The sequence below is a fragment of the Scatophagus argus genome, chromosome 8 (genome assembly GCF_020382885.2).
Source record: "Scatophagus argus isolate fScaArg1 chromosome 8, fScaArg1.pri, whole genome shotgun sequence".
NCBI lineage: Eukaryota > Metazoa > Chordata > Actinopteri > Scatophagidae > Scatophagus > Scatophagus argus.
Genome location: NC_058500.1, coordinates 24050583 through 24070262, shown reverse-complemented (window position 1 = coordinate 24070262; position 19680 = coordinate 24050583). Strand labels below are relative to the sequence as shown.

The following is a 19680-nucleotide window of genomic DNA, read 5'->3' as shown; positions in this document are numbered from 1 at the left end:
TGGTCTAGACCTGCTCTAATTGGAAAGTGTCATGAGATAACTTTTGTTGTGAATTGGCGCTATATAAATAAACTGAATTGAATTGAATTGAATTGAATATTGGTATGCAGTTTGTGTACTGAAGCCCCACAGGGCTGTGAGCTGAGCCTGCATGACACGACTGCTGAACTCATCCTCCACATTCCCTCATTGGACACTTTGCTTTTGTTTTGTACTGCATGATGATATAAATGTATTTTTTCATTGTCTTAGTTTCTTTACAACATCTGAATTTCCTTTTGGTGAGATCAGTGGAGGATTCTCTTAATTTTAAGTATGACAACATGGCAAGCAGTCAATAGATATGTTGTAGATAAAATGTTTTTTATCCATCCTTTCTAGTAAATGTTTCTCAAAGTTCACCATGGTTTTATCGCAGACGATCTGTATAATTTAATGACACCTAGTCTATGTAATCGACTACAAATGATCAATTCTTTAGGAAACCTAACCTGAACAAATTTAGGCTTTCTTTCCACATACACATATTATTACTCCAAGCTGAACTCAGCTATTTGCTGAATCATGCACTCATTTCGTTACTTATTTCATAACCATATTTATTCATTTGAACAATTCCAACAGCAACAGCGCTTCGCGCCGCTTCAAGCGCCACATGTTCTCCCTCTGTACCTGGATACTTCCTGCCTGCAGCACCGAAGGACTCCGCCAGTGACGTCTGTCTTGCCCGAGCAGCAGTACCTGACTCTGCTCTCCTCTCAGCCTCATCATAAATGTCTCGCGTTTTGTGTTGTGGTTTAACCTGAGGTGTCTCACAGGGTTTGTTGTGTTGCCACAACTCCTTACCGTTTTCCCCCAAAAATGACAAACCCCGTCTTGGCTGTTCGTGAAGCTCAAATATCTCCAGACATGACGCAATTAACGCTCAGCCATTATGTCTAAAGACTGACTGACGCATTACGCACTTACTCAGGCGGAAGACAAAGTAGTTCCCACCAACCACTTATCATTAGACAAGATCTCAATAATTTAGTTACTTTCCACTGTGTTCCTGTTAATGATATACATTACATCAAGGGACTGAAGTATCAAAAGTATCAATATTTTGATTTGAGAATCGATTTTAGAGCATAAAGATCTGGTATGGGTGGCATCGATATTTCAGTATCGATCCGCAACCTCACTAAAGAAGACGGAACTACAGCCATGTTTGGAAACCTTCTCGCGTTATTGCAAGTTTTTCCTCTGAAAACTGAATAATTGTGTCCAAAATTCGAAACGATGTGATAGCATGTCGTCGATGCTGATTGTTTTCGGTAAGTTGACTGCGTAATAATCAAGGCTCCTCGGCTCAGCTCGGCCTGGTCGGTTGACGATGATGTAACCGTTTCCCTTGACAGGGTCCATCGCCGTGTTCACGATGTCGGGGTTGTGCTGTCGTCCTAATGAATATGAAACAACGTCTGGGGAGTGCTGTCCGAGGTGTCTTGAAGGTACAACTTCAGCGTCAGCAGGAAACCGCCACGACCGCTTTGACTGCTTGGGCGCTGCTGAAAGGCCTCAAGGACTTCCGGTTAATGTTAAACAAAGATATGAGGCACAAACACAAACCGAGTAACCAGGGCGTACACACATTTATTAATTTTGCTAATTATTTATTAAATGCGTCATTGAAAACAAAAAAACAAATTCATTTGACGGTGTGAGAGTCGTCGGGTCGACAAGTTCCCTTTCGTTTCATTTATTTTCTTTTTGCGCTGTCTCGTTTAATGTGTTGTTGTTCTTCCCATTATTATTATTATTATTATTGCTATACTTTTCATAATTTGCGACAGAAACGAAAATAAAATCAAGTTGGAGGCTCAGGCAGAAATATGCAGATCTACAGTATGAAAAACACTCAAATAATGAAAGAACTGAAATACGAGTGAAGTTTGTCTGAAAAAAAATCAAATTTAACAGGTTTGAACGCCTTTGTCTGGCATAATTTTAATTGCAAATTGTGTAAACTGCATAACAAACAAACAAACAACAACCACATGTTAAACTAAACCCTGGAACAGCCTAAAGTCACATAGTGTTTGCTCTCTGACCTTGTTTCCATCACCTCTTGTTGAACACACACCACAGCTGTTCTGCTGCAGGAGTAAGTGAGTACATAAGAGCCGAGCGATCATCTTCTCCAGCCCACACGTCTCTGTGTGTCATCTCCTGTCAGTCACCACACCTTCTGCTTGGTGTTTAGCTCCTCGTCCAGCGTGGCATCACTGAACTGTGCCACCAGGTTTTGTCATGCAGGAACAAGTAACTCCTACATTAATACTGCACATGCTCAGAGTTTGATTGAAGAATGGAAAAACTGGTGGAGGTGGAATTTTTTTTTTTAAATAAAAGCAAAGTCAGTCCAATGAAAAATAGTGAGTTGAGGCTGCGATTGCACAAAGAATCACAAAGATCACAAGTTTAGTTCTGAAAGCCAAATCTCAAAAATTCAGAACCAGAAAATTATTTGGATAGAGATACAAGATTTTGGAAGGTCTGAAGAGTTTAGTACAAGTTTTCACATGGAAATGAGGAAGGAAAAGTTCTGAGGGTCAGTTGGAATGGACTGATCCCACAGTAAATGAGTTATTAAATGCAGGTTAATTGAAATGCCAACCTGACATTGTTGTTGAAGCTGTGATAGGATGGGCTCCTGAGGAAACAAAGCCATTGCTTTGAATTATCCCTTTAATATTCTCTTTAATATGAGATGATATGATGATCTCATTTGTATTTTTTTTTTCTTGAACAGGCACGTTTGTTCGTCGAGACTGTACATTACAATCGGGCACACGGTGTGGCCGCTGTGAGAATGGGACTTTTATGAGCAAACCCAATGGCCTGAACAGGTGTTTTCCCTGCAGTTCCTGTCAACAAAGTATGTTTAGAATTAATTTTGTCCGCTTTTCATTGCCATTAACACCCTCCAAATTGAGCTTGACTTTGACAGATGCAGTCCTGTGCAAAAGATTTGACTGAATCTGGTTATTTGACAAAATGTGAAGAAAAACATCATGTAGTCAGGGTAAGATTGGTGTGCTCTTTGGTAAAGATATGAGATGAGCAGAGTGGAAAATCACCAAAGCAGCTGCTGTGTGAGGCAGTGGATTTGCAGAACTGCAGCGTCAGCTGAATAATGAATTGATAATGAACTGTTCAAACTATGTTGAGCTAAAGCTGCAGCTACTGTGTGCCAACCCACTCCTCCATCTGCTACTGCTGGTCCAAAGACAAACCCAGAACCCCTTCACAAAGCAGCTAGTGGCACTAAATATGTATACAGTACATGTGAGGAAGTAAAGCAGATGTTTTTAATGTGTTCCTCTTGTGCGTAAGTTTTTGAATTTCAGCCACTGTTTTTTTTAAGTCAGGAATCCTCTTAACTTAAAAATTGATTAGAATAAAATTACCCATTAAAGTAAAGAATAAACATTTTCAGAGAAAAGAGGGCAAAAAAGATAATAAAGAAAAATTAAAAAGACAGTGGAAATGAATAGTGAAATAATGTAACATCTTATAGCTGCACACAAGGTAATCACATATATGATTATTTTTTGGTTTTGTTAGTCCACTGTGAGTGTAAATATAATGAATGTGAATATTTCTGTCTGGTACTTGTACTTGTCACATGTCCTCTCATTACTACAGTATTATTTAAGATGGAATTAAGTGTATCATTATGTTCAGCAGCAATATAATAAATATATTTGTGTTTCCTTTTAGGTTACGGCCTCTTTGTCAAACAGGAGTGCACAACAATACATGACACAGTGTGTGATGTTTTAAGTGGGTATTTCTGTAAAAGTTTGACAGAAGACACAGGATGTGGTCTGGCAGAGAAACATACACACTGTGTCCCTGGTCAAAGGATTAAAGAAGCAGGTGAGAAAAACTGGAGCCAGACAGGAAGTTTACATGCACATTGATGGACTGCTTTAGATTAATTAGTAACAAATGACTAAAATGAAAAAATAAACACCAGCAGTCCTTTTATTCCCCATATTGTGAACCATCAAGAGCCCTAAGCCAATGGAGAAGACATGAAAACATGAGAAGCAAACAGGACTTTTAACATTCTTTTGAATGTTTTTAAATTGACAGTATAATAAATGGAATATGTTGCTGTCTAGTATGAACTGTTTTGTTCTGTAAATTATTAGTCTGATGCAAATGTCACACTGCCTGAAATGACCTCATGATTAGAGGTAGGAAATACAGCTGACTTTATAAGTATAGGTAGGATTAGGACAGTGCAGTGTTTATTCCATTTCTACAGCTCATCTCTATTGAGCAGCAGTGTTTCCTGCAGTCCAGTTTTCCTACAGTATTCTTTCTGTACTGTATCCAGTGCTGATATTGTAGCTCCAACCCCCAAGACAAAACTTCCACCCTGATTGTTTCACCCTCAGGTGGTCCATGTGCGATCGTGCCCTTCCTTGAATTTTGCCTTTTCCCATCATTCATGTCACCCAGCTCACTTGTGTGTAGGCTCTGACTCTGTATGCATTTTAGACCCAGGAAAATTTGAGTTCATTTCTTTGTGAACACCTTCAGAGTTGTATGTAAGGTCTGAAGTGTGGTTTTATTCTTTATATCCATGCTAAAGGAAACCCTGAAAGGGGGCAACACTTCAAATGTTAGAAGTCATCTTTGTGAAGGCCATCCATGAGGCAAGTTGACTTTAAGCCCAGTGCATGATGTAAAGAGCTTGAAATGGGGGGATGGGGGGTGGGGGTGGTCATGGTCATGATTTGTCAGAGCTCTGTTTCGGTTGTGCTTTTAATATTTTGTCAAAGAGGCCAACATGTAGTACATTTGGCCAATAACAGCAGAAATGGCAACTTAAACAGTCAGACCCCCTGACTTCTTCCAAAGCCGAGGCAGTGCTGAGTGGGGACAGAGAAGCAGGAGAAGGTTAGGCTATCAGTATGACATTGTTAGTTATCCACAGCAGCCAGAGAAATCCAGTTGTTTTTGTCCATGAAGAATAATCAGTGACTGAGTCCTCATCTCATATGAAACAAACAAACCAAAAACCCAGCAACCTCCACATCAAGATCAGGAAGCAAACAAATGGAAATGCAAACAAGTGTGGCTTATTTGTGTTTATGTAAACTCTGCGTGGGCTCATTGCATATCGTCAGATGTAACACAACACAGACGCTGTGTGTGAGTAACAATGTAACAACTAGTACATACATACACTACCAGTCTACTAGTAACAACAGTTACTGCATGGTGTAGTTGGAGTTTTCATGATTTCAATGAGTGTATAAGTACTTTTCCAACCCATTTCAAGAATACGGCGCTAATAACACTAACGTGATCATTTTGATTGCTGTAACTGATGAGAAATTGTCATCCCGTCTCATCTCTACACTGGATGTTGGGTCAGTGTGTACTTTATGTCACTTTTGTGTGTTTTCCCAGGCACCAGCAGAGCTGATACAGTGTGTGAGGACTGTCAGTCAGGCTTCTTCTCTCAGGATGGTGTGAACTGCACAGCTTGGAAGACGTAAGACATTGTTAGCCATGTAGCACAAAGGGCCCGTTATGCAACATGTACTGCAGCTGTTTGTCTTTTCCAACAGGTGCACAGAAACCCAATCAAAGGTCAAAGAAGGAAGTACGAGCACTGATGTCGTCTGTGGAAGTGCTTCGAGAAATCATTACTGTTATATTCCCCTGTTGTTGTTATTATTAACAGTTTCTGGGATTGTGATCGAAGGTTAGTGTTTGTTTTGCATCAATACTTTGATTAGCTAATGTCTAACTCAACTTCTTCTAATTTTTCTCCTCCTTCTCTCAGTGAGTGGTGGATGGTTTCTTTCTCTTGGTTTCTTGCTTTTGCATTTCAGACCATTGACAAAGTAATACAGTACTTGTTTCAAAAATATTGATTTAATCAGTTGCCAGCATGCAAATGCTTGTCTCAGAGTGTTTTTTTGACACCTGTGTTTGTTTTAATATCATACGTTTTCTTCTTTTTCACCACCAACAGTCATTTGCTGCAGTACAAAAAGTGAGTTACTCAGTTTGTGTTCTGAAAAACATTTTATGAGTTCAGTGTGGACCAACATGACCATAAAATACTGCTCACTCTTTTGTTTTTCAGGGTGAAAACTGTGGGACAGAAACTATTTCAGATTTCATTCAAAATATTTGTTTGGATCCAAAAAGTAATGCGTCTAATAACTCTTTTAACACCCTGTGTTTAACACTGATATAAACGAGTGAATTGACGAGTCAGTCTGGTTTTGGACTTGATAAACCAGGTGATTACTGTGGACACCATTCCATCATCATCAAGAAAAAGATCATGTTTGATTTTACTAACAAATATTGTTCTTGCATTTTTAATAACTAGTGGATTTTGGAAGTTTTTGTGTATACAACAGAGAACTAAAATCTTAGTTGTGACATACTGCAATACATACATACATACTAGCAATACAATAAACCACCTGATTGGTCAAATAAATGTTTAGAATGATCAAATCAGCAGGACGGTACAACAGTGTGCCACCATTTAATGTGACCTGTGCAATAACCCTGCTGTGCACACACAGACACACATGCATACATACACTACCAGTCAAAATTTTGGACACACCTTCTCATTCAGTGTTTTTACTACTTTCTACATTGTATATACATACTGAAGACATCAAATATATGGGGCAGGATATATGGAATTATGTAGCAAAGAAAAAAATGTTAAATAACTCTAAATATGTTTTATATTTTAGATTACTCAAAGTAGCCACCATTTGCTTTGTTGACAGCGCTGCAAACCCTTGGCCTTCTGTTAATGAGCTTCATGATGTAGTCACCTGAAATGGTTTTCACTTCACAGGTGTGCCTTGTCAGGGTTAATTTGTGGAATATCTTGTCTTCTTAATGGAGTTGGGACCATCAGTTGTGTTGTGCAGAAGTGAGGTTGGTACACAGCTGACAGCTCTATTTGACAACTGTTAGAATTCATATTATGGCAAGAACCAGTCAGCTAAGTAAAGAGAGAAATGACAGTCCATTATTTTAAGAACTGAAGGCCAGTCAGTCTGCAAAATTGTAAAAACTTTGAATGTGTCCCCAAGTGCAGTCGCAAAAAACATGAAGTGCAATGACGAAACTGGCTCACATGAGGACCGCCCTGGGAAAGGAAGACCAAGAGTCACCTCTGCAGCTGAGGACAAGTTCATCCGAGTCACCAGCCTCAGATACTGCAAGTTAGCAGCACCTCACCCATCCGGTTTGCGTTTAGTTGGACCATCATTTATTTTTCAACAGGACAATGACCCCAAACACACCTCCAGGCTGTGTCGGGGCTATTTGACCAAGAAGGAGAGTGATGAAGTGGTGCGTTAGATGACCTGGCCTCCATAGTCATCTGACCTAAACCCCATCGAGATGGTTTGGGGTGAGATGGACCACAAAGTGAAGGCAAAAGGGCCAACAAGTGCTCAGCATCTCTGGGAACTCCTTCAAGACTGTTGGAAAACCATTTCAGGTGAGTACCTCATGAAGCTCAGTGTGAGAATGCCAAGAGCGTGCAAAGCAGTAATCAAAGCAAAGGGTGGCTATTTCAAAGAATCTAAAATATAAAACATGTTTTGAGTAATTTCACACTTTTTTATTTACTACATAATTCCACATGTGTTCATTCATAGCTTTGATAACTTCAGTGAGAATCTGCAACATTAGTCATGAAAATAAAGAAGAACCATTAAATGAGAAGGTGTGTCCAAACTTTTGACTGGTAGTGTGTGTGTACATGGTCCTCCTATCTCCAGTTTATTCAGTGATAAGGTGTCAGTAGTAGTATCAGAATAGATGGGGGAGATTACTTGTACCATCACTGCCTGTCAGCTTTAAAACCACACAGTGTTTTCCTTGTTTCTCAGCTGCACTGTCTCATTTGCTAAGTATGCAACGTTTACAGAAAAATCCTGAAGCTCATTGGCAGTTTCTTTGATCTTATTTGTAATGGTATTGTTATTTGATTTTAAGAGTGATTGAGATTCTCTACCCTTTTTAATGATATTTATTTCTTTAATCATAAGGTATACAATCTAGGATTTGTAGATGCACCATTTAACTGTGCAGAAATCGAGAGAGACAGCTGCTTGTTGAGTCTCATTCCCAAGCCTGAAGTTAAGTTAGTCAGCTAACCCAAAGCATCTCTGTATGATGACCTTGGATTTTGGAAGTTTTTGTGTATACGCCCTGAAATGTCTCAAACATGGCAAAATGATGGGAAAACAAGAAAAATGGGTTATTATTACTGATTGAGAAGGATTAACATTTAAAGAAAATTCTGTTGTATCATACTAGATGTCACTTTGTAAGAAAGCTTTTAAGCTGTTGGATGATACTCTTATCAGCTGCTGTGTATTTTTTAATATTTTGTTTCCCCCTCATTGTAGTTTAGTTTTCCATATTCTCGTTCCCATATGATCTGTGTGATGAGTGTTGTAGAGCAGGTTTAGGAGCCTGCTGTGTGGCTCAGTGTTCTGATGATGTCCATGTCCTCCACCACCAGCAGCTCAGTATGAAAGCTTCAGGGTGTCAGGTTCCCACATGAACATCAGCACACTTTAAAACCGTGGACTCCTGACATCTAGAGGCTGAAATGAGCCAATAGCTTTAATGTAAATAGAACAGTTTTGTATTACTTGCTCATTGGTAAATATATATTACAGCTGCTGCAGCACATGGTTGATTAGCTAATAAAAAATGCCACCTGGTGGAGAGCGAGGAGCTGCGGTTTTTGTGGGGTTGTGGGTCACCTGATCTGAATCAAAGACCACCTCTGCTACATCATAAAGATGGATATACAAGACCAGGGGCGCTCGGCCTTTTGTGCTTTGAGAGCAAATTAAATGAGGAAAAAACGAATAAACTGCATCCTACTACTTCGGGCTCAGTCAGCATTACTGTATGCCATCAAGAATCCAAATTTAACGTATTCAGGTTCATTTTCTCAGCGCACAATATGCAGACGCTTTGGAGCGATTCAGGTCTACTTAATGAGTGGCGGTGCGTACACACGCTGCGGCTTCCCCGTCCCGACGGAACGGTAATTTGGTTTTGTGAGTTATTGTGTTTTTGTTCGTCTCCATTGCGTCTACTTGTCTTATAACCGCGAGTCTCTCTGCTCGACACAGACAGGACCGCGTTCACAGAGTTAAACTGGAGAGCTGCGGGACTGCGGTCTGCTCCGGAGGTTTATACCATCACAGACACCCAATCCTGCTTCGTGCCCACAGTGGAGGCGACACAAGCGGCGCAACAAGGAGGAAAAGTGGGGTAAGCGCGGAGGTATCCGGGCTAAGCTAGCGGCTACCCCACACAAGCCGGCTATCCCTACCATCGTACTGGCCAACGCTCGTTAGATAACAAGACTACATTCATTTACTCCGCTCAGCCCTGAGGACCGTGATAAAGTGCTGTTTTTGTGTACCAGACCATCATTCAGCTAGACCTGCTAATATGCCACCGAGCGGACGGAGCTCTCGTCGAGGTCGGAAAGACCCGCGGCGGTGGGTTCTGTGTTTATGTCGATGAAGCCTGATGTCGGGACGCTGTTGTGCTCTGCAAACGCTGCTCAGCACCGGTGGAACTCACAGTAAGCAAGTGTCCGTCGTTCTATCTACCGAGGGGATTTACGGCCATGTTACTTGTAGTTGTTTACAGAGTGAGGCACTGACCGAAGTGTAGCAGCACATCACTGAGCAGCAGACAGCCCACCCAGATGCTTTTCTCAGCCTGGCTGGGGATTTCAACCTCATAGTTCCTAAAATACACCAACACATTAACTTTCCTACACGAGGAAGTAACACACTGGACCATGTTTTTAACCACCCACCTACCTCACTGTCTCCGACCGCATCGCTTATGCTAAAGTCACCAAACCAGCTCGGAAGCAGGTACGTGTGTCTCCAGAAGGATCTTCAGAGCTGGGGACGGGGTGCGCCTGAGGACAGCTAGGGCCAACCTGTCCCGAGGCATCAGAGAGGCCGTGAGGCAGTACTCCAGGAGGATAATCCACTGCGTCAGCGACCGCAGAGACACTCGGAGTCTGTAGTGGAGGAAACAGAACATTACGGACTACAAGCCCGCTATGCAGACCTGCGACAGCTCCACCTCGTTGCTGAACGAGTTGAACAACTTCTCCGCTCGCTTTGAAACACACACACACCCGGCGACCAGGCGATGGAGCCCCGGACAGCACGAGGAGATCCCTTGGCAGAATTAATAACCCGCAAAGCTCCGCGTCCTGACGGCAGACCTGGTCACGTACTGAGAGACTATGCAGAGGAACTCACCCCTCACACAGAGTCCCCGCCCCAGGAGACAGACTTGAGGACTGGTTCATCCACCAGGCTGTCGGGAAGCTCAGCTCCCTCCCTGCTCTGCCCCCTCTCCGCCTTCTGCCCTTTTTATGTTTACATTTTTTATTTGGTGTTCTACTTACTACCCAGTGGGTCTTATGCAATTTCAATCCTCTGTATGTGCTGCACATATGGCAGAAATGACAAAAAATGTTCTTTTTTTGAGTTTTTCACTTTGAGTTTTGACAGTATTGATCACATTCTTTTGGTGTGATGTTTTTTATTTATGTGAGTTACACACAAAATCAGCTTTGTAAATTAAAAAAATAACAACAGCACTAATAAGAAATATTCTATGGCCCACTGATGGGACACAATAGGCAAACTTATCCTGGTCTCAGTTGGAGTATAGACTTGACATGCTTCTTGTCAAAACTGTTTTCTGCAGTTGCTTCCTGTTTGACTCTGCTATAGTATTTAAATATGAGTATCCACTTTTGACATAACTGGACTAGGATCACGGGCTCTTACTGCCTCAGTGAGACATTTTCCTGATGGAATGTCCTGTGGAAGACAAAAACAAACCACAGGTTTACTGGGCAACATACACGGAACAGGTCGACCAAAGAAAACAACAGCTGATGACAGAATGATTGTAAGAGTTGTGAAGAAAAAGCCAGAAACAGTCAGAGACATGAGCAGCAGCCTCCACATCACCTATCCACCATCCAGAGAAGACTTCATGAGCAGAAATGTAAAGTCCCTTCAATCACCAGACCTGAACCCTATAGAACATGCATTTTAGCTGCTGAAAAGGAGATTTAAGCTTCCCCCAAACACTTAACTACTGAAGGAGGCTGCAGCTAAGGCCTGTAATATTATATCAAAAGAATAAACCAACAGTTTGGTGATGTCAGTGAGCCACGTGCTCGATGCAGGTGTTGCAAACAAGAGATATGCAACGAATGATTAAGCTTCTCACTGGACCTGTCACTTACATGTTCCAATGTAGCTCCAGTGTTGCTCACGGACAATTTGGGTGTTCTGGCACAAAAGGTGCTGTGTCCTATGCTGTTTATGTGATCTGGATGAAAATACCAGGAAATCTGAATTCATCTTATGATCTTAAACCAAAATGTGTTCAGCAAAAACTGAACACATTGGGGCAGCCGTGGCCTAGAGGTTTGAGAAGCGGCTTGTGATCAGTGAGTTGCTGGTTTGATTCCACCCCGGAGGGTTGCCAGCTGGATTCCACCATGGACTGGGTATGGTGGAGTGATTAATAATGTTCCCTCCCCTCTATTATTCAGCTGATGTGCCCTTCAGCACTACCTGCTGGGTGAAAAGTGGGTTGATCTTGAGGCTCCAAACTGAGTGCATGGAATGGGAGACAGACAGAAATAGCAATTTAAGTGAAATGAGTGGTACAGGGTCTGCATTGTCTTGTTGAAGACATAACTTTAGTTGAGACTGTACTTTACATTATCCATATTTCTAAATAAATTTCACAATTTCTTTTTTGACACTCTGCAACTTAGGGCCTAGTGTTCCTTTAGAAGAACTGGAGAAGTTGGACAAAGTAGACTCTTGATTCCAATAATTATTTGAAGTTGGTTAAGATAATAATGAAAACGAATTTTCCACAGTTCATGTAATAAACTAGTCTACAGTCTTTAAAATTTCCTTGAAAATCGCTCGTTTGAATGATAAATTACTCCTTGAATTGTTCATTAGTCACCCAGCAGGTGGCGCTTGACGACTGCATTGCCATAGTGGAAGCCTCAAGCACCTTGTATCCGTGAAATATGTGTGGTATGTCATAGTTAAGTTCACTTTCATGGGTCCTCCTGTGTTATACATGTCTTATAGCTCACGTAAACCTCCCTTTCCCTTTATTAAATATATTGATCGAAATATTTATGCAAAATCCTGTTGACATTATCAATAATTTTTTTGAGGGAATGAAAAGACACCACCTGCTAATCCTGGAATATAGAAACGACACCACAATAGGAGAGATAAAATAAGATGAAGAAGGTTATTAACTATTCATTCGTGAGTTATGCGTGGATAAGAGAGGAAATATACCATTATAGATACATTAAACAGTCGCTTAATCTCCATTGAGCTTCCTAACATTGTGTAAAAATCATTACATGAAAACAATACACATATGTGCAGCAATCCACACGCCCCGTTAGAATTAATGGGACAGGTGAATTTGGATTCCGGTAACCATAGTGAACACAAGAAACTGTGTCAAGTTAGACAGACTTTGTTCTCACGGGATTATTGGATAGGAGGTTTTAGTTTCGAAATAAAAGCGCTACTCCAACCCTGCGCCGGATAACAGCATAATTTTGTAAGCATGTGTTTTATTTTGAAACGAAAAGCCGGAAATGATAATGTTAATAGTGCTATTTGACGGATCCTCCGCCACTGAACCCTCTAATGTCTCCAAAGAAACTTCAAAGTAGCTCGGACAAGTTTTCCTTCGAAAGTGCCGGACAAAACGCTACCCCTGGCCGTGTTATGTAAACTTTTGTCTTCCGACGTGACCGGGTAATCACTACAGCTAGTTTGGGCCTATTCAGTAAACGTTGGGCTAGTTGGGAGGTACACCAAACTGTTCAATGCATATGCTAGCGTCAAACGGATCCATAATGGACTTGGACACGGAGTTGGTGAAAATTAAAGCACACTACTGTGGGTAAGTAAGAGTAACTAGCAGAAGGAAAACAGTGGACAGTAGTCAAGCGGCTGGTCATGACAATAGGAAACACCTGAGGAACAGAGACCTCCAGGTACCTGTTGGTGTCACGGGTGAATATGTAGGGTCGTCTTGACGTTTCAGCAGGCTTCCATATATCCAGCTAGGTCAGAGTGACACTGCACTCCCGTTTACGTGACCAGCGTCAAAGTCACTCAGGTGTCGAATCAAAATATTGTCACTAAAAATAAAGAATAGCTGTACAATGTTTCAAAAGCTTTCCCTTCCAGATAAGTACAATAAGCTACTCGTTGTGAGCATTTTGTTTCTGTGTCATTATATAATATGCTGTTAGCATTAGTGACCGTTTATTGTTGTGGATGTCGTCTCGTGTTGTGTTCTCGAGCTCTTTAAGTTTCGTGGTAATTAGGTTGTTAGACTGAACCCTGTACTCTCTAATGTAACTGTGACAGTCATGTCAATGTCGAGTATTATTTTATGTAAATGCAAGATATTTTATGTGTTAAAGCTCGTATAAGCTGCTTATACTGGATAATATCTCATGTGGAAGCATTTCTCCTCCTTCTTACCCTTACTGCTGTCTTTGAAGGAGTGCCCAGCTGCTCTGGAACTCACTGTCTTTTGCCTTTTGCAAGTCTTTACCAAGTATTTCCAATGCACATTCCCACTTATTCTCATGAAAAGAACAGGGATTGACCAATATGTTTGTTTCAGGGCCCATGCTGAGTGTTAGTAATCAAAGAGATTGATATTTGGAACCTGTACACATTTGCAGTAAAAATAAAAATCAGTCATTCCGAAACAGTCTAATCAGCGTTGGAAACTGAGTACTGTGCTTAAGTCCAGTGTCGAGGTACTTGAGTATTTCCGTTTTCTACTGCTTTATACTTTCGTTTCACTACATTTTGGCGGCAGATAACTTTTACTCCACTCCATTTGCGTGATAACTTTAGTTATTAATTGCCTTGCAGCTTCACATTATCCGGTGTTGAAAGGCTGTTACTTGTGACGTGTAACCAGTGAGACAGTGCTGTGGGCAGGATACTGAGAGAGACCACAGAATGGTGGCTGTGCAGACAGAGAAGATGCTGCACACAGAGCAAATTTTTAAATTGATTTATTTTATTGTAATTTAGACACGTGAACCCCACAGATGCAGATAATCAGAGAAATGCCTAGTGTTGACTCTGACAGTCGTTTATCCCTGGAAAAGAGCCTTCCTCATTATGATTAAGGCTGTCTGATGACAAGTTCAACCTCCTCTAATCAGTTACAAAAATGCAATAACGCTACTGAAAGTTGTAAAAAGCGTGAAGGTGTGGAGCTCCTCTTGACCCTCAGTGTGACCATTTCCTGCTCTGTATCATTGTGTTTTTGACTGTTGGTCAGACAAATAAGCAGTTTGAATATGTTTTCATGAGCTTCAGAGAAGAATTATGGGCCTTTGTCAATATATTTGTCGCAACTAGTTGTTATGAATTGGATATCAACAAGATATCTAAGTATTTTAAGTATTTTACTTTGTGACCAAGTAGTGAGTTGGACATTGTACAGTATAAGAACAAACTTGTGGACAAACAAAGTAATGGAGACATTGCTTCTGAATTCTCTCACACAGTGTCCTTTGCATTTCTGTACCACGATAAAACACTGCAAGAAATGGGAAGGATCATAGTTCGTACAACACCGACCATTCTGAGGGACAGTTGGCATCCTGAAGTTAACTGCCAATTTTAAAAACACATGCAAAACTTAAGCCATGTAAACAACAGGTGGTAATGATAACCTCAGAAAATGGGACAAACCATGGACAAATGTCTGTCAAATTCTTGTTGTTCTATGTCATGCAGAACACTGTCACTATACCAACTGTCCGCTTGTTTATGTCAGTTTACATTATGTTCCCATTGGCTATGCAGATGCAAACAGCAAAAAAACGGCCTTGAAAATATTTAACTGTTGACCTATCATTTCACAACCAGTTGCCTGCCATGCCAGTAAGTGCGCAAATGAAAGATGTAGCATACCGTCAGGGTCCATGCTGGATTAAGAGTAACAAGGTCCACTGTATACTGAGCCTGGCATAGACTGGCATCTCACGATTAAGAGATCAGAAGAGGTTAAACAGACTAAAATATTGCAGCCTAAGAATGAAAAGCCACCTTGTTCAATAGTTGATTAATCCAGTGAGCGTGTGTAAAGGACCACATAGCTCAGAATAACAGTGTGATGAGATGATACTAAAGGAAGTGAGAGTTTTACTTCATCTGATGGTTTGCTTCATGTTGGTTGTGTGGGTAGGTGCTCATGGTCAGGTCATACGGTCACTAATGGACACACACCTGCTTCTCAGGTGGCAGTTTTCTGATAGGGTGATGTGGGTCAGAAGTGCTTCTGTGTGATGTGTCCATCCAGGTTTTATGAATGATGTGCTGTGTTGAATATGCAGTCAACATTGTGTTGCCCTTTAAGTAAGACCCTGACTTAGAATCACAGCTCTGTATACTGAGCGGCCTGTTACGTTTATTTTCTGCCTATTTTCTGTCACTTTAAAGAAGTGGGTCCAAACTTATCAACTCTCAAATTCTGCTCCAACCTGAGCAGCCATACTTAGAACTTTAATTTTGCTTTAGCCTTAATCAGAAAGTGTCTTATCTAAGAATCTGTGTGAACCACATTATGAAACATCAAGCATTTCTGAGATTTTATGACAGCCTTAAACAAAGGTTACCTTCAGACCATGTGAGCAACAGTTTGTTTCATGCACACTAATGTTTTTGGCCACAAATTCTGTCTTCTCAAATCAGTTTAATGGGTAAATAAACTGTATTTATATTGCACTCTTCTTCTCTGACTGATCCACCCAAAGAGCCAGCATTTACCCATTCACACACACACACATTCATACACTCGTGGTTGCCACCTGCTCATTGGCTCAAACACCCACACACTGATAGAAGAGCCAATCAGGAGCAATTTGGCGTTCAGGCTCTTTGACATGAGTACTGCAGAGGCCAGGGATTCAAGGTGACAGGAATGTTTTAAATGCGAGCATCAAAGGTCAACATATTCACAGGTAGACTTATCTGCTAGACAAATCCATGGTGTCTCGAGTGTATGTACTCAGTGACTAATGCAAGGGTAAGCCACAGAGTTGCCTCTCATAATTTTTCCTCAGACGTTTGGCATCAGCAGGTTTGGTTTTTAAACACCAATAGAGCCGAGTTCATTTATATTAGTATCTCTACAAAGAGGAAACATGAAGTAAGAGAAACCCTTGGAACACACCACATATGTTGAATTAAATCAAAATGTTGTGTAACTCATGAAATGTTGAAGTCACTATGATGGACTATATTATATAGGCATCATATTCATCATATAAGAGTTAACCAGATCTGATCTGATATATAAATAGGTATAACCCCCCCCCCCTCCCTTTTCACTGTGTGTGGCATTATTCCAGATTGACTGTGTGGAGCAATGCCTGCTGGGAAGCAAGCTGTCTCTGCTCCACCTTGTCAGAGTCCAACAAACACTTGCCATAAACACTTGGCCAAACACACCTAGAAACCCGTCAGACACACTCACATGGGCTTAGTCACTGTAGCTCCTGCACTTACACACTCTGAAGCATGCTTTAGGTAGTGATGTTTGTACAAAACACACACGCACGCACACACGCACACACACACACATGGTCACGTATGTGGCTCCATGCTTGGCCCTGTTAAAAATGTTGATTTTCAGCAGCTGCATTGTTGAATGTGAATACATACCACCCACAATGTCACATTCAGCCAACAGCAGGGCAGTGAGTGTTGGTGTTGAAACTGAACATGCACACCCTTATTTAAAAGAGTCATCCTCTGATAAGCATATTTGAAGGCCACTACTGATATGAGATTCAACCACTTGGTGCTTTCTGATTTTTTTTTTTTTCTTTCCAACCTTCAAAAACAAAGGGATGGTAAACAAAGTATTTCCTGTCATTGATTTCAATCAGTGGCTCTGCCAACTGACAAATTTACAGCTTCATTATTCACATTAGTGCATAGTCATTGGTAATTACATCTAGTAGCAGAGCCTTCTTACTTGTGTGCGAGTTGGATTCTTTCCATGTTTGGTGCACAGTCAGTATATAAGCTAATCCTTCTCCTGTTGATGATTGGACAGATCTTCTGACCATCTTGGAAAAAAAAAACATGTCAGGTGCCTCACACTTAATGTCTGATCTGATTCATGATCCTGTTTACGCTTCTACTGACCCACCAGTCTCAGGTGTAAATCATAAACTTATGTATGTACTTAGGCAAAGTTCTTCAGCTGCTTGTCTAGATTATATTTAATATTTGAGCACACTGGGTGCTTTTATTAAATTAAAAGGCAAATATTTTGTTATTGTGTTAAATGTGTTTCTCAGAGTAAGGTATGGGAAAAAGTTCTAATTTGGTTGTAAATAAGTAAGTGTAAGAGTTGGGTAAGTTTCCAACTTCTAGTCCAGTGGACAAGCTGCTATGTGGAAATGGACTGAACCAACATTTGTCAGGTGTAGTGTTGAGAGAGAGCAAGCAGGAGAGTTGGGATAACCTCATCACCACAGAGTGCTGCTTCCCTCTGCTTTGTTGTGATGTATTAGTGCTGGGGAGCATGCACACAGTACTGAACTGTCATCAGTATTGAGTTGGTACAGGTTTTGTTCTCTAACGTTATTGTTACACTCTACAGTACTTCAGTGCAAATACTCGTTTTGATCCATTACTGCTTGTCCTGTTAAAGGTACTGCAGTACATTTTTATTACAAATCCACACACCCTGTATCTGGTTTAAATTAAAAGCCCTCTGGCATAAATAGACAAAAATCCTTCATTTCATAACGGGGGCTTTTCTTGTGAAATAGCAGAACTGTTGTTGTGAAAAAACTCACTGTTCTCATATGCACTTAAAATGTGTCTCGGATTTGATGTGTTAGTTTCTTACATTAGAAAACAGAGCTGAAACTTGAACATCTTTTTATTATTTTTTTTTACGATGCAGCATGCAGAATATTTTTATGTGGATGGTTGGAGTAGTCTTTGAGGATTCTGGTCTTACTTTCACAGCAGAAGTAAGTGTGACTGAAATCCTTTGGAGTTTTTTTTTTTTGTTTTTTTTTTTATAGATTCTCATATATTATCTTTAAAACAGATGCTTAGGATGCTTAGCTTTGTGATATAGTGATAATACAGTGTGTTACATACACAAACTGGAGGTGCTGTTGTTGCTGCTATTAGTGGTAGGGCTGCAGTTATTTTCATCGATTAATCTGGAGACTACTTTCACAACTGATTGATTAGTCATTTAGTTTATAGAGTGACAAAAATCGTTAAAAGCTGTGTACTGGCATTTCAGTGTTGCCTTGGCTGAACCTGCCAGCCACTCAGAGACTGGGCTCCTGTCTTGTTGGCCAGCAACACTCTTGCTAAATGATTCAAGTATTTTCAAAACAGCTGTGAGAAGTGCATAAGATATGGCCTTAGTACTATACTAAGGTCACAAATAAACTTCTTGCTCATACGTCTGTTTTCACCTCCTAAGCAGAACCCCTTATGACTGACTTATGACCTGATTTTCAGGACCAAAACCAGTGAAGTGAATTTGTCCATTTGTGCAAATTCTGGGGTAATGCTGTTCAAAGCATGCATTATTTATTCTGAATGTTAAGTCAGTGTGTCATCAACTCTGCTCCAAATTCATCCTTCCTCCATCCTTTACCAGGTATTCTGTCAATGCCTACCAATCTCCTGTCATGTAGTGTGGCTCACTGGATGTGAACTGTTGGTGGAAGCCTACCATTTTCAGCCTATTTCAGCATTCTCCTCCCTTCTGCTATCTGCAAATTCCCATTTTGAAAATCGCGGTCGCTACGGGAAACAATGACCTACATATGTGGCACCCTAACCTGATGAACCGAAACAAGCTTGCAGCTGTTACCTTTGAGCAGAAGATGGTTGTGGCTGGTTTAAAGGGTTAAAAACAAGCAAGTGCTATTTTTCTCTACATCAGAATGATAATCAGTGCAGCAGGCGCTTTCTCCAGTGCTGACGTAGCAATCTGGAGGTAGGTCAGTTGATGTCTGTTCCTCTGTTCATCTTTGGTTTTAGAGGGCGTGTATTCATCATCTACTCATTTTGGGAAACTTTTATTGCACTTAAAGCAATGTAACGAGTTGTCAACTCGAGCACCGTTATCTTTACTTCATAGCTCATGCATGGCTCTTATAGCAGTTCCTTTTGCACCTTGAACCGAGAGCAGAAACAGCAGAAAGAGAAGGAAGCAAAAACAACTGCAGCACTTCAAAATAAAATTTCAAAATAAATGTATGTATGTATGGTGTTCACATATTCCTTGTTATTTTTGGCAGATGAAAAAAAAAAACCAAAAAGATTTTGTGGCCTGGCAGAGGTTCTTGTCCTGATGGCCTGCCAGATGTGTACAATTATAGAGAAAACACTGGGGGGGTGTTTACTTTAAATTCAATAATGGTGAATGAGTTCCTTAATTTGTTGTTGACTTCTTGGAGATCCCCCTGAG

The 19680-nt window shown here is 40.8% G+C and overlaps 2 protein-coding genes across 8 annotated transcripts in view; both read left to right on the top strand.

Annotated features, from left to right (window-relative positions):
• Positions 1–533: 533 nt before the first annotated feature.
• LOC124063911 (tumor necrosis factor receptor superfamily member 14-like) lies at positions 534–10615 on the top strand. 5 transcript variants are annotated; one of them, XR_006844172.1, is made up of 9 exons: positions 538–1316; positions 1401–1493; positions 2795–2920; positions 3766–3924; positions 5473–5557; positions 5634–5770; positions 6044–6064; positions 6158–6225; positions 6286–6519. XR_006844172.1 is itself a non-coding variant. In XM_046398063.1 (8 exons), exons 1-8 carry the CDS (start codon positions 1292–1294, stop codon positions 6160–6162), a joined length of 657 nt encoding a protein of 218 aa, XP_046254019.1. In that variant the 5' UTR covers positions 538–1291; the 3' UTR covers positions 6163–6519. The 5 variants fall into 5 exon arrangements, 3 of the variants coding, with proteins under 3 accessions (XP_046254018.1, XP_046254019.1, XP_046254020.1); XR_006844171.1 differs by having other exon boundaries at positions 6038–6064; XM_046398063.1 differs by having other exon boundaries at positions 6038–6064; positions 6158–6519.
• The window catches only part of prkcz (protein kinase C, zeta), a 118158-nt gene continuing 105310 nt past the window's right edge, over positions 6833–19680 (top strand). Inside the window, exons 1-2 of one of the 3 annotated variants that reach the window (XM_046397974.1) lie at positions 6833–6981; positions 7140–7552. Coding sequence is in view for 1 of the 3 variants with exons in the window: in XM_046397973.1 (XP_046253929.1) it covers positions 13010–13086 (77 nt within the window). In the remaining 2 variants the exon portion in view is untranslated. Of the gene's footprint in view, positions 6982–7139; positions 7553–12773; positions 13087–14593; positions 18215–19680 lie in introns of those variants that run through there. The other 2 variants (XM_046397973.1, XM_046397975.1) reach the window with 2 other exon arrangements.

Coding starts and splice junctions, on each gene's coding strand:
- LOC124063911 (XM_046398062.1), top strand. CDS start 1,292: ATGTCGTCGATGCTGATTGTTTTCG. Junction 1,317..1,400: donor GTCGATGCTGATTGTTTTCG/GTAAGTTGACTG, acceptor TTCCCTTGACAG/GGTCCATCGCCGTGTTCACG. Junction 5,771..9,209: donor TTCTGGGATTGTGATCGAAG/GTTAGTGTTTGT, acceptor TGCTCGACACAG/ACAGGACCGCGTTCACAGAG.